This window comes from Petaurus breviceps, unplaced genomic scaffold (genome assembly GCF_028583685.1).
Source record: "Petaurus breviceps papuanus isolate PSGF00001 unplaced genomic scaffold, PetGlider_PUasm1.0 91041, whole genome shotgun sequence".
Taxonomy (NCBI): domain Eukaryota; kingdom Metazoa; phylum Chordata; class Mammalia; order Diprotodontia; family Petauridae; genus Petaurus; species Petaurus breviceps.
In genome coordinates this window covers 29,013,427-29,034,202 of record NW_027187400.1, presented here as the reverse complement: position 1 = coordinate 29,034,202, position 20,776 = coordinate 29,013,427, and the positions used below count along the sequence as shown (strand labels likewise).

General features: G+C 46.7%; 1 protein-coding gene across 5 annotated transcripts in view; it reads right to left on the bottom strand.

Annotated features, from left to right (window-relative positions):
• Nucleotides 1-1,823: 1,823 nt before the first annotated feature.
• PLEKHG5 (pleckstrin homology and RhoGEF domain containing G5) overlaps nucleotides 1,824-20,776 on the bottom strand; it is a 115,127-nt gene continuing 96,174 nt past the window's right edge. For all 5 annotated transcript variants that reach the window (XM_069079372.1, XM_069079374.1, XM_069079376.1 and 2 more), the window contains 15 exons: nucleotides 20,364-20,494; nucleotides 19,877-20,062; nucleotides 19,359-19,535; nucleotides 17,755-17,850; nucleotides 16,677-16,727; nucleotides 16,236-16,385; nucleotides 15,905-16,015; nucleotides 15,567-15,716; nucleotides 13,973-14,110; nucleotides 9,351-9,470; nucleotides 6,096-6,228; nucleotides 5,095-5,210; nucleotides 4,774-4,952; nucleotides 2,701-3,510; nucleotides 1,824-2,442 (listed from right to left, as the gene is read on the bottom strand). In XM_069079372.1, the coding sequence (XP_068935473.1) occupies nucleotides 2,433-2,442; nucleotides 2,701-3,510; nucleotides 4,774-4,952; nucleotides 5,095-5,210; nucleotides 6,096-6,228; nucleotides 9,351-9,470; nucleotides 13,973-14,110; nucleotides 15,567-15,716; nucleotides 15,905-16,015; nucleotides 16,236-16,385; nucleotides 16,677-16,727; nucleotides 17,755-17,850; nucleotides 19,359-19,535; nucleotides 19,877-20,062; nucleotides 20,364-20,494 (2,558 nt within the window). In that variant the 3' untranslated portion in view covers nucleotides 1,824-2,432. The remainder of the gene's footprint in view (nucleotides 2,443-2,700; nucleotides 3,511-4,773; nucleotides 4,953-5,094; nucleotides 5,211-6,095; nucleotides 6,229-9,350; nucleotides 9,471-13,972; nucleotides 14,111-15,566; nucleotides 15,717-15,904; nucleotides 16,016-16,235; nucleotides 16,386-16,676; nucleotides 16,728-17,754; nucleotides 17,851-19,358; nucleotides 19,536-19,876; nucleotides 20,063-20,363; nucleotides 20,495-20,776) is intronic.

Sequence of the window (20,776 nt, the reverse complement as noted above, 5' to 3'; positions counted from 1 at the left end):
CTCCCGCCCCCCCCCCTCATCCGCCCCCACGCCTCCCCCCCTACCCTAAGGACGCTCTTCCGATCTATATGCGTCCCCTCTGCCACCCACACACACACTCACCCGCGCCACGGCTGTGACTGTGAGGCCCCGGGGCAGCATCGTTTCGCACGCCACGAGCCTCCTCGCCGGGCCTGGCGACGGCAGCCGGCAGGAGAGGGATGGAGGAGGGGCGTGCAGAGGTGGGGAGACCGGTGGGGCTTCCCCCCCCAGCTCCACCCCCTCGACGGGACGGATTGCCTTCGCCTTTTTCTATGCCCAATGCCTAGCACAGTTGCCAGGCCCGAAGCAGGCTCTTAGCATGTTAACTGATACACACCTGCTACCCCATTCCTGAAGTCCCTCATGTATTTGAGGGTCAGAGGACCTGAGTTCAGATTATGACTGTCACTGTCACTTCCTTCTCTAGGCCTGTTTCTCTTCCAATTCTAAGAACCTATGATTAATAACTCATGGGCAGCCCCACCAGGACCTGGGCTCTGGTTTACAAATACCAGGATCTCTATGGCCCAAGTAAGAAATTAGCTGAGATTAGGCAAAGGGGAACAGTGGATTTGGAGTCAAGCATGGACTTGGGTTTGAACCCAAATACTGCCAGTTTCAATCTATGTGACTTTAATGTCACTTAGCCTCTCTGGGCCTCTATTTCTCTATCTGCAAGATAAGGAGATGGGACCTGACCTCTCAGGCGGCTTCGCCCTCCTGTTCTCTTAAGAATCATGAGAGAGGTAGGCCTTCAAACACTAGATTTTTGTTTGGCTCTCACTTAATTAGCTATCTCTCAGAACCTCTATAAAACTAGGGAGGTGGGGGTAGGGCTATATGATCTCTAATACGCCTTAGATGACCCTCCCTACACCCAATTTACAGATGTGAAAACTGGTCCAGAATGGGAAAGTAACATATCTGAGGCCACACAGGCCTCTACTTAGCAGAGTCATGACCCTGGGGCTCCATGTCCAATGTTTTTCTCCCATGACATGCTGCCTCCCCTTGGGAACCCCCAATTCTGCCTTCGTCCCCATCTGTCTCCCAGAACCGTACTCCTATCCCACTTCTGTCAACAAATGTCTGCTCCTTGAATCCCCACTGAGCTATTTCTGGTTGATAGGGGCATTGGAATCTTGTCTCTCCATTGACTTTGGGTGAGTCATTGAGTTACCTCATCTGTAAAATGAGTATGATGATATCCTGGTACAATGGGGGAAAGAAGCCAAAGGATCTAAGTTTAAATCCTACCTCTGCCATGACCTGTGATCTTGGGAAGATCACAACTTTTCTAACCCTCAGTCTGCTTCTGTGTAGGATGAGGGGGCTGAACTAGATGGTCTGAGGTCCATTTCAGTTCTAATCCTATCTGGGAATGACTTCTATTTGCTGTTCTTGGCGTGGGGGGGGGGGGAGCAGGGTCCCTCATTCCTCAGTGCACAGGCCATCCTAATGCCTGAAGCAAGGGCTTCATTCACTGGGGCTCCCATCACCCCCAGCCTCCAACAGAAGGAAGATCCCTAAGGCTCTTCCCCAGGGAGTAAAGAAAGTATAAACTGGGAAGGCCAAGGGAAGAAGTTCAGGATTAAGAGGACTGAGCTACCCATAGACCAGTGGATCCTAAGTGCCCCAGGCCAAGACCTCTCCCCTTCCCCCAACAAGGAAGGTATGGGGAATGTGGGTATAGAGGCAAGGGGAAGGATAGATAATCATAGCACCACCTCCTCTTTCCCCGTAAAAGAAACTGAAACCAGACCCAAGGGGAAAAAAACAGAATGCATTCTTTCCACACAGGAGAATATACACAAGTCTTTATAAAAGAAACCCAAAGCTCAATAAATATGCACCTTTATACACAGGAGAATGGGGGGGGGGGGCCTGTCCCTTGGCCCCAACCCCAGTGTGGACCTGACTCAGGGAGTAGGATAGGGTCGGGGGTACTTCCTGGGTCTAGTTATCTGGGAACGAGGAAGGAAAGAGGCCAGCTGGGGGGATGGTGGAGAGATGGCCCAGTGGCTTAAAGGAAGGGTGTCATAATTCAGCCTTTGGGGAGAGGGTTTTTGTGTGTCAAGGAAAGGGATTCTTGGGGTTGGACCCTCCCAGGTGGGGTCTGGAGAAGCAGCAGTGTATGTGTGAGCTGTATGTGCGATTGGGAGCAGCTAAAAGCTGAGAGAGTGGATTCGGGGAGCCTCCCCAGGGCCTCCCTGTCTCTCCGCCCAGGCATATTCAACAAAGTGCAATTTGATTCCTGGTTTCCAGCCCTCAGTCTGTTCCCTGGGGACTCTGGTGTCCTGGTCTCACACTGAGGGAATAGAGAGCACATCAGTCAGAACCAGGCCATCTCTGTGTCTGTGTGACCATCCATCCATCCATCCATCCATGGCACCCTGGAGTCCTCCTGCTGCTCAGACTTCTCTGCAGGACAAGTAGGGGAAGGGGGGGAAGAGGAGAGGGTCTAAGACCTGGTGAAGCTCCTTCCAACAGAGCTGCCTCAAAGGGCATGGAAGAAACCCAAACCCCAAAGCCCACTTGTGCCTTCCAAGCAGCACTGACCTCTGCTTGACAATGTCTTCCCTGTGACCCACCTCCCACTCCTGCCCTTGACCAGTGCCCACATCATCAGCCCTAAGCCTTGCTCCCTCTAGTGCCCACAGGCTCCCCACGGACACTCACGATGCTGTCAGCGTGGAATTTAAGAGAAGCGTGGTTCTAATTCGGTACAGTTGCGCCAGGGTCAGCTTCCTGTGCTGGCCTGAGGGCTGGACCCTCAAGGTGGTTTTAGTGACTGGCTTTTCACACTCCCTCAAGAAAGGACACTCATCCTCCCGTCCAGGGGAACACCCCCCATCTTCCACCTCGGAAAGCTCCAAGGCACTGCATGGGCTGGCCCCCCTACAGTCCCAGCTGGCAAAGGCTTCCTGAGGTGGCTGGCATGGCCCCACCTGAGTCCTGGAGAAGCCATTGGGAGGGAGCGGAGTCATTAGGCAAAGCTCAGACAGGCTCCGGCTAGGGGGTGCTGGGGGGTCCCGACCAGAAGCCCCTGAGAGCAGCTGTAGCAAGCTGGCCTCCGATTTGGATTTGAGTAAGCGAGGCCAAGGTAGCAGCTGGACAGGGGTGCGACGTCGGAGGCGGGGTGAGGGTGGCAAGGCAGGAGCAGGGGGGTCAGGTGGGTCGGGGGGCCTGGGGGCAGGAACAGGGGCCAGCTCTGTGGTGGCAACAAAGTCTTTCAGGGAGGTTGGGGAGAGCGTGCCATAGGCAGAATCGATGGAACAGGAGCGGCACTCAGCTGATGCCGAGGGCAGCAGTCCATCAGACTCTGGGCCCAGCAGCTCACTCGTGGGGGTGGTGGATGAAGCTGTCGTGCTGATCGAGGTCTCATCTGACCGGGAACTAAATGGGCCGCCCTCAAAGTCAGGTGAAGATGGTGTTTCCCCAGGCTCCACCACCACAATGGCTAGAGTCTCTGTGGAGCCATCCGAGGGGCTAGAAAGGAGAGGGGAAAGGGCCGGAGAAGGAAAAGGGGACTTTGAACAGGTCAGTGAGTCACCAGATCTTGATTAATCACTGAGTTTGTGCTCAGCCCTGTACACAGTTAGGGAAGGAGATACTGAAAAAAGACAGGATAGGGCCCCTGCCCTCAGAGAGCTTACAGTCTACCAGTAATAACAACTCACAAGTTAACAATGTTTTCAGGCTTACAGAGCCCCATCGTCACAACACCTCCAACAGGCATTTGGCTCTCAAGTCTTACCAATTCAACCGCATCCAGCATCTCCCTCCATCCATCCCCTCTGCTCTACTTAAGATGGCCAGTACCCTAATTGAGCTATTTCAATAGTCTGTTCATTGGTCCCTCCTGCTTCCAGCCTCCCCTCTGTCCAATCCATCCCACACACATCTGCCAAAGTGATTTCCCTATAAGATGTAGGTCTGACCATGTCACGCACCCTCCTCAGAAACCTTCAATGACTCCCTATTGCTTACAGGATAAAGTACAAAATTCTCAGCTTGGCATTTAAAGCCCTCTGCAATCTGGCTCCCACAGACCTTTCTAGTCTTGTTTATTCTTCCCCTTTCTGCACCCTCCATTCCAGTCAGATCAGCTTGTGAGCTATTCCCCTCATCCAAATTTCTCTTGCCTGATTTGGTGGGTTTGCTCAAGTGGTCCCTCCTTGCCCAGAATGCATCTACTTTTTACCATGATCTCTTAGAAACCCTAGTTTCCTTCAAAGCACAATTCATGTGAAGCAGAAGATAGAGCATTGGGCCTGGAGTCAAAAAGATCTGAGTTCAAATATAACCTCAGACGCTTGCTAGCTGTGTGACCCTGGCCAAGTCATTTAACCTCTGTCTGCCTCAATTTGCTCAACCATAAAATGGGGACAATAACAGTATCTATTCTTGGAGTGTTGTTGTGAGGATCAAATGAGATAATATTTATAAAACACTTATCATGGTGCCTGGCACATAATAAATACTTAATATTTTTTGAACTGAGTTAAATGGAAGGAAGGAACTGCTGTTCAGAAAGGGTAAGGGACCCAGCTAGGAATCTGAACCTGGATCTCCTTGACTCTAAGCCCACTGCTATTTCCATTGTACCACTGTCTCTGTAGGATCTATGTCTTCTCCGTATTTTGTATCACCACCCTCTTCTCCCCTTCGCTCCCAGCTCCAGAGGTACTCTCTGCACACAGTAGGACCTCAATCACTGCTTGTCCTATGATGGTGTTGTAAAAGGCGTACCAGCGTTGGGAATCCAGGCTGCTGTTGCTTTTTCGAAGGATGGTAGGGGAGCTACCTCCTGAGATGCTGCTCTCTCCTTCTTCCTCCTCTTCCTCCTCATCCTCCTCCTCCTCCAGGCTCTGCAGATGCTGCTGGTGACTGCCTTGGTGTTCCTGCAGTCTCATCCTCTGAAGCAGGTTCTAGAGGCAGGGGAAGGAAGTTCTAGCATTGGGCACACCTGTAGCCCAGGCTTTTCCACACGAAACATACACACCCAACACTCTCCAACTCAACTACTCCCCTTGACCTTCAGCCCACGCCCAGCCATACTAGACACCTTACCTGGGCATTACAAATGGCTTCTACCCAGCCTCGGCAGAGGGCCTGCCCACTAGCCTGGAAGGTGAAGGCACCCACAGCACTTCGGAACTCATTGAGATAGATGAGAAGGAAGGAGCCTGGGAAAGAAGAAGGGTCCCACATGTGAGAATATTGACAACAGATAGATGAGAAGGAAGGAGCCTGGGAGGGGGAAGGGCACCAGGTGTGAGGAAGGATATTGACCAGAGGTAGATGAGGAAGGAGCCTGGAGGGGGAAGAGCCCCAGGTGTGAGGAAGGATATTGAAAATCTGGGACCCATGCTAAGGAGGGTGAGCAGTATGGAAAGCATTGGGGTTCTTTAGTCTGGAGAAGAGAGACAGTAAAGGCAAGTCAAGGCAAGAAACATTTATTAAGCATTTACTAGGTACCTGATACTAATCTAGGAATCTGGGATTTCTGAAGGGGATCACTGAAGGGGAAGGAAGGCACTAAACATTTATACAGCACCTGCCATGTGCTAGGCACTTGGACTTTACACATATATCACTTGATCTTCACAACAGCCCTGGGAGGTAAGAAAGTCAGAATCAGAGCCAGGAGGGGGATGAAGGGGACCAGCCTGGAAGTCCCCCATGGAGGCCATGGCTCTCTTAAGACTTGGAAGGACTATGAAGCAGAAGAGGACATTGGTAAGCTGGAGACTCTCCACAGAAGGACAACCAGGATGATGAAGGTCATGAGCCCAGGCCATGTGGAAAATGGATTCGCCTCCCTCAGCCTGGAGCCAGAGACAAAACTAGGAAGAGTGGGTGCACAGTTGGACAGGAGACTAGAGGACCGGTGGTCAGGTCTGTATGGTGTTAAGGGGATTCCTGATGAACTGCAGGCAGCCTCCCTGGGGTGCCTCCAGATACTGAGATGAGAGCCTGCTAGTCCCTAGTCCTGGTCACACAGGAGATAAGGAGGGAGGAGAGGTGAAACAGAGGGATGTTGGGACAGTAAGGTGGTAAGGAATTATTACCAGGGTCTCGGAGTTCCCGACACACAATCTTGTCTACCATCAGAGGCTGCCGGATGACTTTGGTCCTCTCTGCCTTCTTCACTGGCTTGGTAACCAGAAACAGGTCAGTAAAGAGGAAACAGTAGACATCCATCTGGTGGTGGAAGAGGAGAGTCAAGCCTGAGGTCAGAAGATCATTGATCTTGAGCTTCAAGGGATCTATCTCAGAAGACATCTAGGCCAACCCTGTCATTTTACAGATGGGGAAACTGAGGCCCAGGGAGAGGAAAAAATAATTGACTTAGCACCCGAAAGGACTTCAGAGGCTATCTAGCTCAATCTTCCCCCATTTTACAGGTGGGGAAACTGAGGCCCAGAAAGAGGAGAAATTAATTTTTCTATTTTTAATTTTTTTTGCTTTTTGGAGAGGGGAATGTAGGGCAGTTGGGGTTAAGTGACTTGTCCAAGGTCACATGGCTAGTTTTTTGTTAAGTGTCTGAATCTGGATTTGAACTCAGGTCCTCCTGACTCCAGGGTCAGTGCTCTATTCACTGAGCTACCTAGCCACTCCCAGAGGAGAAAATAATTGACTTAGCACCTAATGGGACTTCAGAGGCTATCTAGGTTAATCCTCCCCCCCCCCATTTTACAGGTGGGGAAACTGAGGTACATAGTATCTAAATTACTTGCCCAACATCAAATGTTTAATAAGTGACAGAGCCAGGATTTGAACCCAGATTCTTTAACTCCAAATCCAGCATTTTCACTAAGAACAAATCATACCCTATGTTGCATACAAGTATATCTTCTCTCCCTAATGAGACTGTGTAATCTCCTAGAAGGTGAGGACTATATCTTATCTCAGCACTGATAAAATCTTCTCTAAGAGGTCAGATTAGTCTTTTAGTCCCCAAACATTTATTACAGGAACACTTAGATGGTGCCATAGGGCATAGAGGAGCCTGGAGTCAGGAAGACACCTCTTCCTGAATTCAAATGTGGTTTTAGACACTTACTAGCTTTGTGACCCTGGGCAAGTCACTTCACCCTATTTGCCTCTGTTTCTTCATCTGTCAAATAAGATGGAGAAGGAAATGGCAAACCACTACCAGTATCTTTGCCAAGAAAACCCCAAACAGAGGATCAAACACGACTGAAAACAACTGAACAATAACAGGGGGGGGAGATGATATGAAAAGGACAAGGTATAAATGAAATGATTTGATTTAACTCTCCACTTCTCAACTGCTGCCCTAGCTTATAGTAAGTCCACACAACAAGATGCTCTGCCCCACGCACAGGATGTCATTCCTTCTAAACTCACCACCATGCTGCTAACTAGAGCTTTGAAGGACACCACCTCTCCCTGCTCTCTGATTGGAGGGCTGGAGGTCAAAGTCTCAAACTCCTCTCAATGCCTTCCTTTACAGTGGGCAGAAACTGGATGCTCACTTCCCTCTACTCTGCACCTGCTGCTCTGCCTGGTTTCCATTCCACGGACTGAGATGCCCCCTAATGACCTGTCGCATCCCCTGCCTTTCCTGCCTCCTTTTGTATGCTATCTTTCCCAATTAGATTGTAAGCTCCTTGAGGTCAGGGACTGGCTTTCTTTTCATTTAGTGTATCCCCAGAGTTTAGCACAATGTCTGGTACATCACAGGCATTTATTAAATGTTTTGCTCAGGGTAATCTATATATTATGGTCAAAGGCAGGTCTTGAATTTGGTTCCTCTCTATTACATTTTCCACTATGCTAAGAATGGGCAATGGGAGGTGAAAAAAATTCAGGGGTCTCCATAAAATTGCCCCCCTTTTTTGTCCAGAGTTTAATTTCAATCAGGGAAGGGAACACCTGGGGCAGAAACTCTCTATAGCCATATAGGTCAGGTCAGCAACTCACCTGTGACTTAAGTCTTAGAAAACTGAGGTGCTGGGATATTTAGCAGTTTAGCTCATGGTCCCACAGCCAGGAAGAGCAGGCACAGGACTTAAAACCAGAGCTCATCTAAGTGAAATGACTCCAAAGAACATGGTGTTCGGGTCCCTGACGACTTTCTGTGACATCATAATTAAGGAAATAACTGGAGACGGGATATCTAATCCTAGTGCCTATTTATCTAATATGTAGCTTATTTGTACATATTCTGTTTGTTCATTATCTCCCTCATTAAACTGTAAGCTCCTTGAGGGCAGGGACTATTTTTTCTTGGCCTCTTTTTGTAGCCCTAGTGCTTGGCACACAGTAGGTGCTTAATAAAGGTTTATTGACTGACTGACATCTGTTTTCAATTCTATATAACTCTTTAAACTTCACAGAAGACTCTTCCTGACAACAACCCCACACGAGCGGATAGTGGAAGCATTTTTGGACCAGCCTTTTAATTCCATTGGTATAGGGAACTTCCAGCAAGAAAACTTCCTCCATCAATGGAGATGTCTTCGACTTGTAATCTTAGAGAGTTGTCTGGGGGGTCCTAAGAGGTTAAGTGACTTGCCCATGGTCACCTAGCTAATATGGGTGAGAGGAGAGATTTGGTCTTCCTAACTCAGAAGCCATTACGTTATGCCGCTCCCCCAGTATTATCAACCCTATGTAACAGATGAGGAAAACTGAGCTTCAGAGGGGTGAGTTCTTCTACCAACATTCACAGAAATAAGTATCCGAGGTGGGATTCAAGCTGTACTCAATTTCAGAGTCATTACTTTTCCCACTAAGCCAGGACCTGGGTTTGAATCCCTTTGGTTCAAATGCCAGTAACTTACTGCATGACCTTGAGAAAATCCCTTAATTTCTAAGCATCTTGGTTCTCTCCTCTGTAAATAATAATAGCGAACATTTATATAACACCTGCTATGTGCCAGACATTGTGTTGAGTGTTTTACAGATATCATCTCATTTGATCCTCTAAACTACTCTGTTTGATAGGTGCTATTATTATTGCCATTTTATAGATGAGGAAACTGAGGCAAAACAGAGGTTAAGTGACTTGTCCAGAGTCATATAACTAAGAAGTGTCTGAGGCTGGATTTGAACTCAGGTATTCCAGGCCCAGTACTCTATCCACTTCACTATCTAGCTGCCCCAAGATTTATGGGATGGACCAAAAGGATCTCTCAGTTCTATCCCAGCTATAAAATCCTCTGCTCCCTCCTTACCTCCATCAGCTGTCCTTGTTCCCAGAGCAGTGCCTAGCTGATTGAGAGAATAAGTATGAAGGGACCTTAGGGTATCTGGGTGAGTCTGCAGGAATGGTGAGTGGGTCAGTTACTGCTCACCTTGCTGTCTTTTCCCTCCTTCATCTTTAAGCTCCCCTCCAGAAGGAGCTGCCGAGTGTCATCTGGGGATGTGCCAGGGATGGGAGCTGTCAGATCAAGGCGCAGAAATTCCTTCAAAAGCTGGGAAGGGGAGACAAGTGTTTATTGGATGAGTGGAATGGCAGGGCTGAGCAGAGCAGAGCAAAACAAAACCTAAGGTACCTCTGAAAGGGGAGGGTTGAGAAAAGAAAGTAGATGGAAAGGAGGCCAGAACTCTGAAGCAAAGGCTTTTCTCCCCCCAGGTGCTGTCTATGGGATCTCTCTCCCCTTCTTTAACAATATTTTTTTTTAATTAAGACAAAATGTAAAGTGAAAAACAGAAAGAATCCACCAGTCACCTCCTGAAAGAAACCCCAAAATGAAAACTCCCAGACACTGCCAAAGCAAAATCTCGAGCTTCTAGGACAAAGAAAAACTACTATGAGGAAGTTTAAAAAATGAGTTTAAACTCCAAGGAATCACAATAATAATTACATATAAATTATACCCAAAAAATTGTATAAGACTTAGCAACTGCAATTATGAAAGAAAAGAAAGCTTGAAGACAAAAGGTAAGAGATAAATCCATCAAAACTATGTATAATCGGGACTGCTATGTGGCGCAATGAATAGAGCACTGGCCCTGGAGTCAGGAGGGCCTGAGTTCAAATCCGACCTCAGACACTGAACACTTACTAGCCCTGTGACCTTGGGCAAGTCACTTAACCCCAATTGCCCCCCAAAAAGCAAAAAAAAACCCAAACAACTATGTATAATCCTACAGGGTAGGGTTGGGGGGATGCTGGGGTTTGGACTCTTAATAAATATAAGATTTCCAAGCATTCCTGATAAAAGGCCAAAACTAAGTAGACATTAGGAAATGAAAAAACTGGACAAGGTACATATACTTCTATAATTAAAAGGGATGAATTGTTTATATGTTAATAAGGAGATAAGAAACAAATGTCTTCTGAGAACCCAATGACAGAAGGTCTGTCATTGGTTTTATTCAGCTTTAGTGTTCTTGGGAAAGGACAAAAATAGGAGTAGAGCCCTATGCTGAGGAGGAAGACCACCATTTAGTAATATTGAGTTGCATAAGATGAAGAACAGATATCAATCAAGAAAAAGGTAGGAGGAAGGGGAATAGACACCTCACTTTCATCTGAATCAGATAAAAGGAAATGAAAGACACTAATACATGTCCCGAGATTTTCATGTAGAAATCCATTAAACTCAAAAGGGAACTATGAGACAAAAACATAGGAGGGAGAGGAATCAATAGGTAAGGGACTACTCATAAGCAAATGTGAAGGAAGATCATAAGAAAAGGAAAAAGAGTAAAAATCTAGGATCAGAGTTGAGGGGAGAAGAGAAAAGCTACAACAGAGAGGAAATGGGCTGTTTCACTTATAAGAGCCCAAGTATCCAGTAAATTTCCTTTCTTCCCCCACCTTCTTGTTTATAAAGGGGAAGGTGGGAATAAAGTAAGGAAAAGGAAAGGATGGGGGGAGATAGACAATTAAAAATCCTAGCTGTGAATATAAATGGGGTGAACTCACCAATAAAATGAAGGGCATAACAAAATATTTTAGAAGGCAGAATCCAACAATATGTTGTTTATAAGAAACACTTGAAAAAGCAAAGATTCACATAAAATTAGGGGTTAGAGTAAAATATATTATGTTTCTGCTGAACACATGCAAAAAAAGGAGTAGTAATCATGATTTTAGATAAAGCTACAGTATATGTAAATAAAATGAGAGATAAGTAGGGTAATTACTTCATGTGTTAAGACACAATAGACAACAAATCAACATCAACACTGAATATATATGAATCTAATAAAAGAAAATGAAAATACTAAAAGGGGGGGGCAGGTAGGTGGTGAAGTGGATAGAATACTGGCCCTGGAGTCAGGAAGACCTGAGTTCAAATCTGGCTTCAGACACTTAATACTTACTAGCTGTGTGACCTTGGGCAAGTCACTTAACCCCAACTGCCCAGTCTTCCCCCCTCCAAAAAGCAAAAAAAAAAAATGACCCTTAAAATATCCAAAGACTAAATAATATTCTAAAAAATTGGTCAAAGACCAAATAATAGAAACAATAGATGCTTATCAAATAAAATCACAATAATGAGACAATACACCGAAACATCAGTTCTGAGGGGGGAAATTTATGTTTCTAAACATTTTCATTAACAAAAGAGGAAATGGATCTATGAATTGAGAGTGCAATTTGAAAAAAAACTTCCACAAATAAACTCAGAAATACTCAACTAAATAACAAAGTAAAAATGTTTTTAAATTAAATGGAAAGCAAAAAGACTATTGAAGTGACAAAAATAGGAGTTGTTTTAATTAATAAAAGAAACAGCTTGATTAAAAGAGATGAAAACTAAATTGTTCAGCTAAGAGGAAATCATTAGAAATTATGTTGCTTAATTATGTGCTAACAGAACATTACTTAGAAGAAATGTATGAATACTTACAAAAATATGAACTATCTAGATTAAAAAGTGACGAAAGAGACTATTTAAATAACCTAATATCAGAGAAAGAAATTGAAGAAGACACCAATCAACTCCTAGCAAAAAAAAACCCAAATTCAAAAAACTACATGACCAAATGTATTAACAAGTGAATTCTACCAATTATTCAAAGAATAATTAATTTTAATACTATTGAAACTGTTTGCATAAGAAAAGAAGGTACCCTTTCCCATATCTTTATTTGAGATACATATGGCCTTCATACTTGAAAGTATCTATATGTACAAAAATATTTGTAGTACCTCTCTCAGTGGTAGTCACAAATTGGAAACCTAAGGAGAGTCTTCGTATTGGGAAACAGCTAAATAAATTGCAGTATGTGAATGTAATGGAATATCATTTTGCCATTAAGAAATGAGATGGACAATTCCATTGGTAACTAGGAAGACAGTTAGGAAGTGATACAGAAGGAAGTGAACGTTATACCACTAATGACATTATAGAGAAAAACAACTTTGAGGGATGGCCAGGGGGCTCAGCGAGTAAGAGCACTGGTCCCAGTGTTGAGATGACCTGGGATTGAATCTGGGTTCTGATACTTAGCACCATATCCAGAAATAACTGGTCGTGTAACCTTGAGCAAGTTACTTAACCCCAATTGCTTTGAAAAAATAAATAAATAAAAATAAAAGTTTTCTTATAAAAAAAATGGAGAGAGCAGATTGGAGGAGGCCATATCCTGTGGGACTGCTATTTTGGGGCAGTGGGTGGGGGAAAAATGGGGAGAAAATTTGTAACTCAAAATCTGGCAGAAATGAATGATGTAAATCAGAATTTAATAAAGCATTTGAGAAAAACAACTTTGGAAGGCTTGAGAACTCTGATCAATGTAATGATAAACCACGAGTCCAAAAGAATGAAAACATGCCATGCACCTCCTGACAGAGGGGTGAACAACTTAAAAATGTGAAAGGAGATATACATTTCAGACACGGCTAACAGGGGAATTTGTTTTACCAGACTATGCAGTTATGTCTTGAGACATTTGTTTTTCTTTGTTTCAAGCAGCTCAACTGTGGGAGATAGTGGGAGGGGTAGATCAATTTTTAAGATACTCGTTGCTTGAAAAAATAAAACAATAAACCACAATGAGTTTTTAAAAAATAAAACAAAGTTAAGATGAAATAAAAAATTCCATGGGTTTAAAAAAAAATAAAACAAAGTTAAGATAAAATAAAAGTTGCATGGGTGAATGATCTCAAGATGTTTCATGCTTTTTAACACAAAATTTCCCAATGATTTCTTAGGAAAAGATCCATAGTGCATATAAGCAGACTCATACCAATGATGATGAATGCAAAAAATATAGCACAAAAATATACCGCCAAGGATACATATGGCCAGAAAAGGAGGTGGGCCATTCTCTATTGAGAATAGAGAAAGAGGGGGCAGCTAGATGGCGAAATGAATAGAGCACCGGCTCTGGAGTCAGGAGGACCTTAGTTCAAATCTAGCCTCAGACAATTACTAGCGTGCGACCTTGGCCAAGTCACTTAACCCCAATTGCCCTCCCTCCTCCAAAAAAAAAAATAGAGAGAATGGAGAAAGAACATATGAAAAGCCCAAGCCTTCCATCCATCAGTAACTTTGTTGTTGTTGTTGTGTAGTCATTTCTCATTCATGTCCAATTCTTTGTGACCCCATTTGGGGTTTTCTTGGCAGAGATACTGGAGTGGTTTGCCATTTCCTTCTCCAGCTCATTTTACAGATGAGGAAACTGAGGCAAACAAGGTTAATTAAGGGACTTGTCCAGAGTCACCCAGCTGGATTTAAACTCAGGAAGAGGAGTCTTCCTGACCCTTCCTGGTGCTCTCTGCACCACGGTAAGTCAGGAATTACACAGGAATGCTTTAGAAACATTTGCTGCATTGGCAAATTCCTGAAATAGATGAAATCGTGAATCTGTAGAAGTCTATGAGAAACAGAACCTCATTGTGCTTGGAGAATATGCTAGGCAACATCCCAGACCCCGGAGCAGCCACGGGGAGACCTTTGGCTCGGGGCAGATCTGAAGGAGGCAGAGGGCAGGAAAGCTGGGGAAGCCCACACACCTTGTCCACCTCATCCGTGCTGCTCTCCACCACCTCGTAGGAGTCAATGCGGCTGATGATGGCCGCCAGCCGTTGCTGCTCCTGCCTCTGCCGCATGCGAGAGTTGACGTGACTGATGAACCGCTCCACTGAGCTGATCTATGAAGAATAGTGGGGAATCTCCAGCAAACATCTATTATGTACCCACTGTATGCTCAACTAATGAGATAGCCCCTACCCTCAGGGAGCTTACATTCTATTAGCAGAGACAGGAACACGTATAGGCTTATAGAAAATATGGTGATTTCATTGATACAGGGAACTCCCTGGGAAGGAAACTTCTTACACTACTTATCATCTTTGCCAGAGTCATACAGCTAGTATGTATCCTAGGCAGGATTTGAACCCAGGTCTTTCTGGTTCAGAGGCGGCTGGTGGCTTGGTAGATAGAGCCTGGAGTCAGAGAGACCTGAGTTCACATCCTGGCTCTGACAATTAACTAGTTGTGTGATCTTGGGCAAGTCACTTAACTTCTGTTTGCCTGAGTTTTGTCCCTGTAAAATGAGTGTAATAATAGTACCTATTTCCCAAGGTTGTCGTGAAGGTCAAATGAGATATTTGCACAGTGCCTGGCACAGAGCAGACATTATACAAATGCTAACTATTATTAAAATAAATGTAAGGGGGCAGCTATGTGGTACAGTGAGTAGAGCACTGGTCCTGGAGTCAGGAGGACCTGGCCTCAGACACTTAACACTTACTTGCCATGTGACTTTAGGCAAGTCACTTAACCCCAAATGTCCTCCCCTTCCCCCTCCAAAAAGCAAATAAATAAATAAATAAATTTAAGGTAATCTGGCAGGGGATTGGGCAGAGGAGGACAGTAGAAACTTGAGGGATCAGGAAAGGTTTCTTATAAAATGATGCTTCAACTGAACTCTGAAGAAAGCTCAGGGTTCTAAGAGGCAGAGGCGAGGACTGAACACTCTAGGCAGGGATACAGTATGTAGTCTATGCAAAGACACAGAGATGGGAGATGGAATGTTTGTGTGAGAAACATCCAGAAAGCCAGCTGAACCACATGAAGGGGATATCATGTGCCTAGAAAGGTGGGTTGGAGCCAGGCTCTGAAAGGCTTTAAATGCCTGGACTTGGGAGAAGAAAGTGGGAGGGTACAGTGGAAAGATGCTAAATGTGGAGGCAGAAAGACCTGGGTTCAAATCCTTGCTTTGCTACTGACTAGGTGTGTGACCTGGGGGCAAATCCCTTAACTATCCCTAAGTCTCAGTTTATTCATCTGAAAATGAGGGGGTTGGAATGAAGGACCGCTGAGGCTTCTTGTAGCTCTAGAGCTAGGATTCTAGAGATAATAGGGAGCCACTGAAACTTCTTGAGCAAGGGAGGGGCATGAGTTTTTTAACTGTACAGAAGGACTGGACAGAGGAGAAAATGGGGGCAGGGACCCCAGTGAGAAGGCTATTGTCATGATGAGGGGAGGGGGCTCACGTGGAAAGTATGGAGGAAGGTGAGGGCAGGAAAATCGAGGCTTCACACCCCGGGCGTGTGTCTGTGTATCTGGGGCCACCTCCCTTCCTTCCTGCCCATGCCCAGTTACCATGGTGACTATGGCCTCCTTGGTTGGGGGGTCATCGGTCTTCTTCAGCACTGATTTCAGCAGCAGGGGATATTTTGTGAGCCTTTGATGAGGCTTCACCAGCATATCACTCAGCTTCAGCCTCTGGCACTGCTGGTGCTTCTCCGCCCACTGTAACCACGACATATTCAGGGGGACCCTCTCCAGCACCCTCACCCTTCCCCCACCATCCCTCCCCATTGGTCACTGCATCTTGGCGGCCCCCCTTACTGTCAGTCATCACCCCTTAGCCCCATCTCCCCCTCAGTCATCACCGCTCGATCCCCCCACCAGTCATCACCCCTCAGCCCCTCCCTCACCGTAACATAGACCCTGAATAGGTCATTGTCCCTCAGTAGACTCCTCATATATTCCATGCAGCCCTCCTCCTCCATGCAGTAACGGATGTAAGGCTTGAACAGGGATCCAAACTGCAGGATCAGAACCAGCAAGAGGATCAGGGGTACAGGGCAGGGGGTATAGAAGGCAAGGAAAGTTTTCAGGATGGCCTGAGTCTGACCAGGAGGTCACAGGCTTCAATGGTGCCCTCAATTTCCCCATCAGTACCTTTAGGACTTTTGGATCTCTAGCACCTACCACACAAAGGAGCTGTCCAACGGTTCCCCCGCCCCCTTCCCATGAGCCCCCTACCATTTTGAAGCCTTTGAGGAGGTCTGAGGGCTGCAGCAGGGCTCGGCTACGGCGAGCTTTGTCAAGCATGGGGGCCATCACACTGCTCCACAGCCCTCGGTGCAGCTGAATGATCTCCTGGGTATTGCTGAATAAGCGTTCAACGTCCACCTGGGGGAAGGGTCCAGGATTTGAGCCCCCTCCCATAAATATCCCCTTTCCCCTAACTCACCCTCTAATGTCTCACACTCTCCTGGTCCCTTTCCAATATTACCCCAAAGTCTCCCCAGTTTCTTCCCTAGGCCTCCCACTTAGGTCAGTCAGCTGATAAATATTTATTAAAGCACCTACTATGTGCTGGGCAGAGTGCTGGGGATAGGGAGGAAGGTAAAAGATGGCCTGAGAGTGGGAAGAGGTGAGTCAGACCCACTGACATCCCTCCCTCACCTCGGACCCTCTCACCTCACACAGTAGGCCTGACTCCTGCAGATTCAAAAGGCAGCACATAAAGAGCTGTGGGAAAACAAAAAACAAAAGATTAAAAAACTCCACTGCTCAACTCACACACTCTCTCCTTTTAGGAGTAAGACATATATTTCCAGGCATGGGCAGTGTGCTGATTTTGTCCTTAGCTAAATTTGTTACAAGGAGATGTTCTACTGAGGGGAGAGAGATCATTGGGAAGCTAGAGCGGTGTTTATGAAAAGCAGGATAAATAAAATATTTTGTAAAATTTCATGAGATTTAGTTTTCCCCCAAAGCAGCGGCCAAGCCTGTCCCTGGGTGGCCCCCAGGGATCAGCTGCCATCTCAGACGACCAGAACCACAAGGATGGTCTGGCTTCCTCCCTCTCAGCCTGGGTGACCCATGAACCAGATGCCAGTGTATTGTCCCTTGAGGGGAAGGGCTGGCAGAGGATGTGGTATACCTGAGAAGGGGGCTTTTAAGGGGAAAACCCCAGGCAGGTTCAAGATGGGCCAAGTGCCCCATGAGCTCGAACAGTCAGCCAATAGATGGTGAGTCAAAAGTTAAGAGAGACAATGTGACTAACGTGGAAATGTTTACACGATGCACATGCATGACCTATATCACACTTCTTGCTGTCTTGGGGAGGGTGGATGGGGGAAAGCTTTGGAACCCAAAATTTTGTCAAAAATGAATGAAAATTATCTTTAATTGGAAAAAATAAAATACTATTTCCAAAAAAAAAGCTAAGATAAAAACCTTAGACAGATCAAATCATCATTGTTTCTATTTATTTCCGAATAATGGTTCATCTGAGCAAATCCTCAAAAGCTGAGACAAGAGGGGAGGTGGGGGAAGCAGGGGGAATTCCACACCTGGGGCAGGTGGGGAAGGAGAGGGGGATCGGGACCAGATGCCTCTAGAAAATCTGAAGGGCGGCGGCCAGAACCAGCCCAGATACTTGGGAAGGGAACCAGGAGGAAGGGCTGGCAGAGTGGCCCCCCACTCTCCATTGCCCCCAACACACACACACACACACACACACACACACACACACACACACACACACTCTTACATCAGTGATAACTCTGAGTTTCTTGATATAGGAAGCCTCTGTATGTAACAGCTCCCATACTGCCGCTTGCTGGTGACATTGCCGCCTGGTCAGCTTCTGGGAAAGAGAAAATGAGGACAAGCCTGCCTTGATGGAAGGTGGGAGGGTGGGGACGCAGGGAGCGGAGGAGGATCTGTAGAGTGGGATGGGAAGGTGCGTCAGGGCTCTGGGGACTGAGCTAGTGATTTCTAGGAGGAGGAAGTTGGGTCTCATCTTGCAACCACAGAACGTCAGAGCTGGGAAGGAACCACGGAAATCCTTTAATCTAAGTCCCTACTCTTACAGAAAGCAGCGTGGTGTGGTGGTGAGACTCGTGCTCTCAAAGCCGGGAGGACCTTGGTTCAAATCCTACCTCTGACACACGCTAGCTCTGTGACTGGGCAAGGCAATTAGCCCCTCACTGCTCTAAGCAATTCTAGGTGGAGGAAGCAATAGTAGGCACTGGCAGAGGAGTTCCCTCATACTAATGGAATCTACTTCTAGGCTTTGCCCTAGTGCTCAGTACATAATAAACGCTCAAAAAATGCTTACTGGCTCATATCCTGCTCCTGAATTTCACAGGTGAGGAAACTGAGGCCCGGAGATGAAGAATTCTATATTGTAGCTGGCGTTTTCTAATAACAATTTAAGAGCACGTGAACTTTGTGAGGGCAGAGACTGCTATTATCTTTCCTTACTTAGCACAGTCCCTGGCCCACAGGGGGCCCTGGAACCACACAGTAAACACCTAATAATTGCTTGGATTTTTTTTTTCCAATTTTCTTTTGAGGCAATCAGGATTAAGTAACTTACCCAGGATCACCCAATAAGTGTCTGAGGCCAGATTTGAACTCAGATTCTCCTGAATCTAGTCTATGCCCTATCCACTGCACCACCTAGCTGCCCCAATAATTGCTTGTTGATTGATCAAATGCCAATTCACATTCTAGTAGGGGAAATAAGATATAAATTATGTGGCACACGAAAGAGATATACAGAGTAACTTGAAGATATCCCAAAGCAGAACATATCAGCAGCTAGGGGAACTGGGGTCAAACTTGGGGAAATTTGCTGATTAAATAATAACAGCAGTAATTATGATAATGATAATGACAGTAGCTCAGGTGACATGTTTTACAGGCGTCATTTCATTTGATCCTCACATCTGAACCTTGTGAAGTAGACCCTATTACTGCCATCCCCATTTCACAGATTCGGAAACCGAGGCTCGGTATCAGAGGTAGGATATGACCCCAGGTCAACTGGACACCACTAACTAATTAGCAATATGACTTTTTATAAGTTACAACTCTGTAGGCCTTATCTATAAAATTAACATGACAACAGCTGCTGGTTATTTCTCTGTCACAGTGAAGATCACAGGAGAGAGCAGACTGAAAATACTTTGTAAAATTGAAAAGGGTCCGACCCTTGTTATGTGGTGGGATGGGGACACTGGGAGGGACAGAGCTGTGGATGGAGGGGCACAGACAAATCAGGCTAAGCCCCGGCTGGACCTCCCAGAGCCTAGAGGAGCCAATGGGAGCGCCCGGGTTCAGGGTGGCATCCCAGGCACCCTTAATCACCTCTGCTCCATCGATGAGCTCCTGCCAGCTATCCTCCAGGACAAGATCAGTGTCCTCCTCTTCCTCTTCCTCTTCCCAGGAGTCGTGGTCAAAGCGGAGTTGCTGGGGAAGCCTGGGCAGGCCAAAGAGACTGTAGGCGTGAAGCTTGCTTTCCAGTTGTTCTATCTTGTCGACCTCCTGGGGACGGGACAGAGTGGCCAAGGTCAAAGAGACCTGCCACAGGAATAAGGTCTTCTGCTATCCAATGAGCTGAGGAAAAGTTCTAGAAAAAAGTTGTGCCTTCCCCCCATGCTCCAGACCCCAAGCAGTAATCCCAGGCATCAGCAGAAGGGGAGAGGACCATATACTCTGCCAAAGGAGGAAGATGGGCCTTCCCCCCATTCCCAGGACCCCAAGCAGAGACCCCATGAATCAGCTGGGGTGGGGGGCAGAAGACCATGTACCCTGTGAAAGGAGGAAGGAAGCTGGACCCCAAGCAGGGACCCCAGGAGTCAACAGGGGGGTGGAAGACCACGTACCCTGCCAAAGGAGCTCCCACTAGGGCCAGAGCTGAAAAGGCCACTGAAGCGACTGGCTGCTCTGTTCTTCCAGGTATCAATGCCATTGCTGGGCAGAGAGCTGCTAGATGGCACTGAGGCTTCTAGGGCAGGGATGCTGGTGTCCCCCAGGAACTCTGTCATGTTCTTACGCCTTCGCCCGGGGGCCTAAAATGAGCATGCAAGAATGAAGTCTGAGGCCTACCCTGTACAGTCTCTGTTACCCACCCCACATGCAGTCTCAAGCTTGAGACCCCGAGGTGTCTTCCCCTGGGGAAGTTGACTCACAGATTTAGAGCCAATCCCCTCATTTTACAGATGAGGGAACTGAGGCCCAGAGAATTCAACAGACTTGCCCACCGTGGCCCAGGTGATAAGCTGCATAACCTGCACCCTCCTCCCGGCCTGCTGACTGTCCTTAGCCCTGGTCCCCCCCAGGCTCCCTCTCTCCATAGGCCTTGCCCCTCACCAGGATGTCCAGGCTCTCCCGTCGAGCCTGCTGGTCAGTACGGTCTGAGGCAGGAGGCCCAGGAATGGGTAAGCTCAACGATTTGAAATCTTTCACTGCTAGCTCTACCTTCATCTCATCTCCAGGTTTGGCTGAGGAAGGGTTAAAGAGATTTTGCTAGACACTAGCCCCACAACCTCAGACCCTCAAACACAGCATAGAAAAAAGGAGCCCCTCCCCCTACCCCCAGCCCCACAGTAATAACAGTCGGAATTTCTGGAGATTTGCCAAGTAACTTCCCCCAGGGAGTTCTAGGGACAGAACCAGTGCAAGAATTAGCATCCCTATTTTACAGGTGATGAAACAAAGACTCAGGGTCACCCAGCAGGGAGGAAGATTTAAATTCTCTCAGAGGCAGGATTTAAACCCAGGAC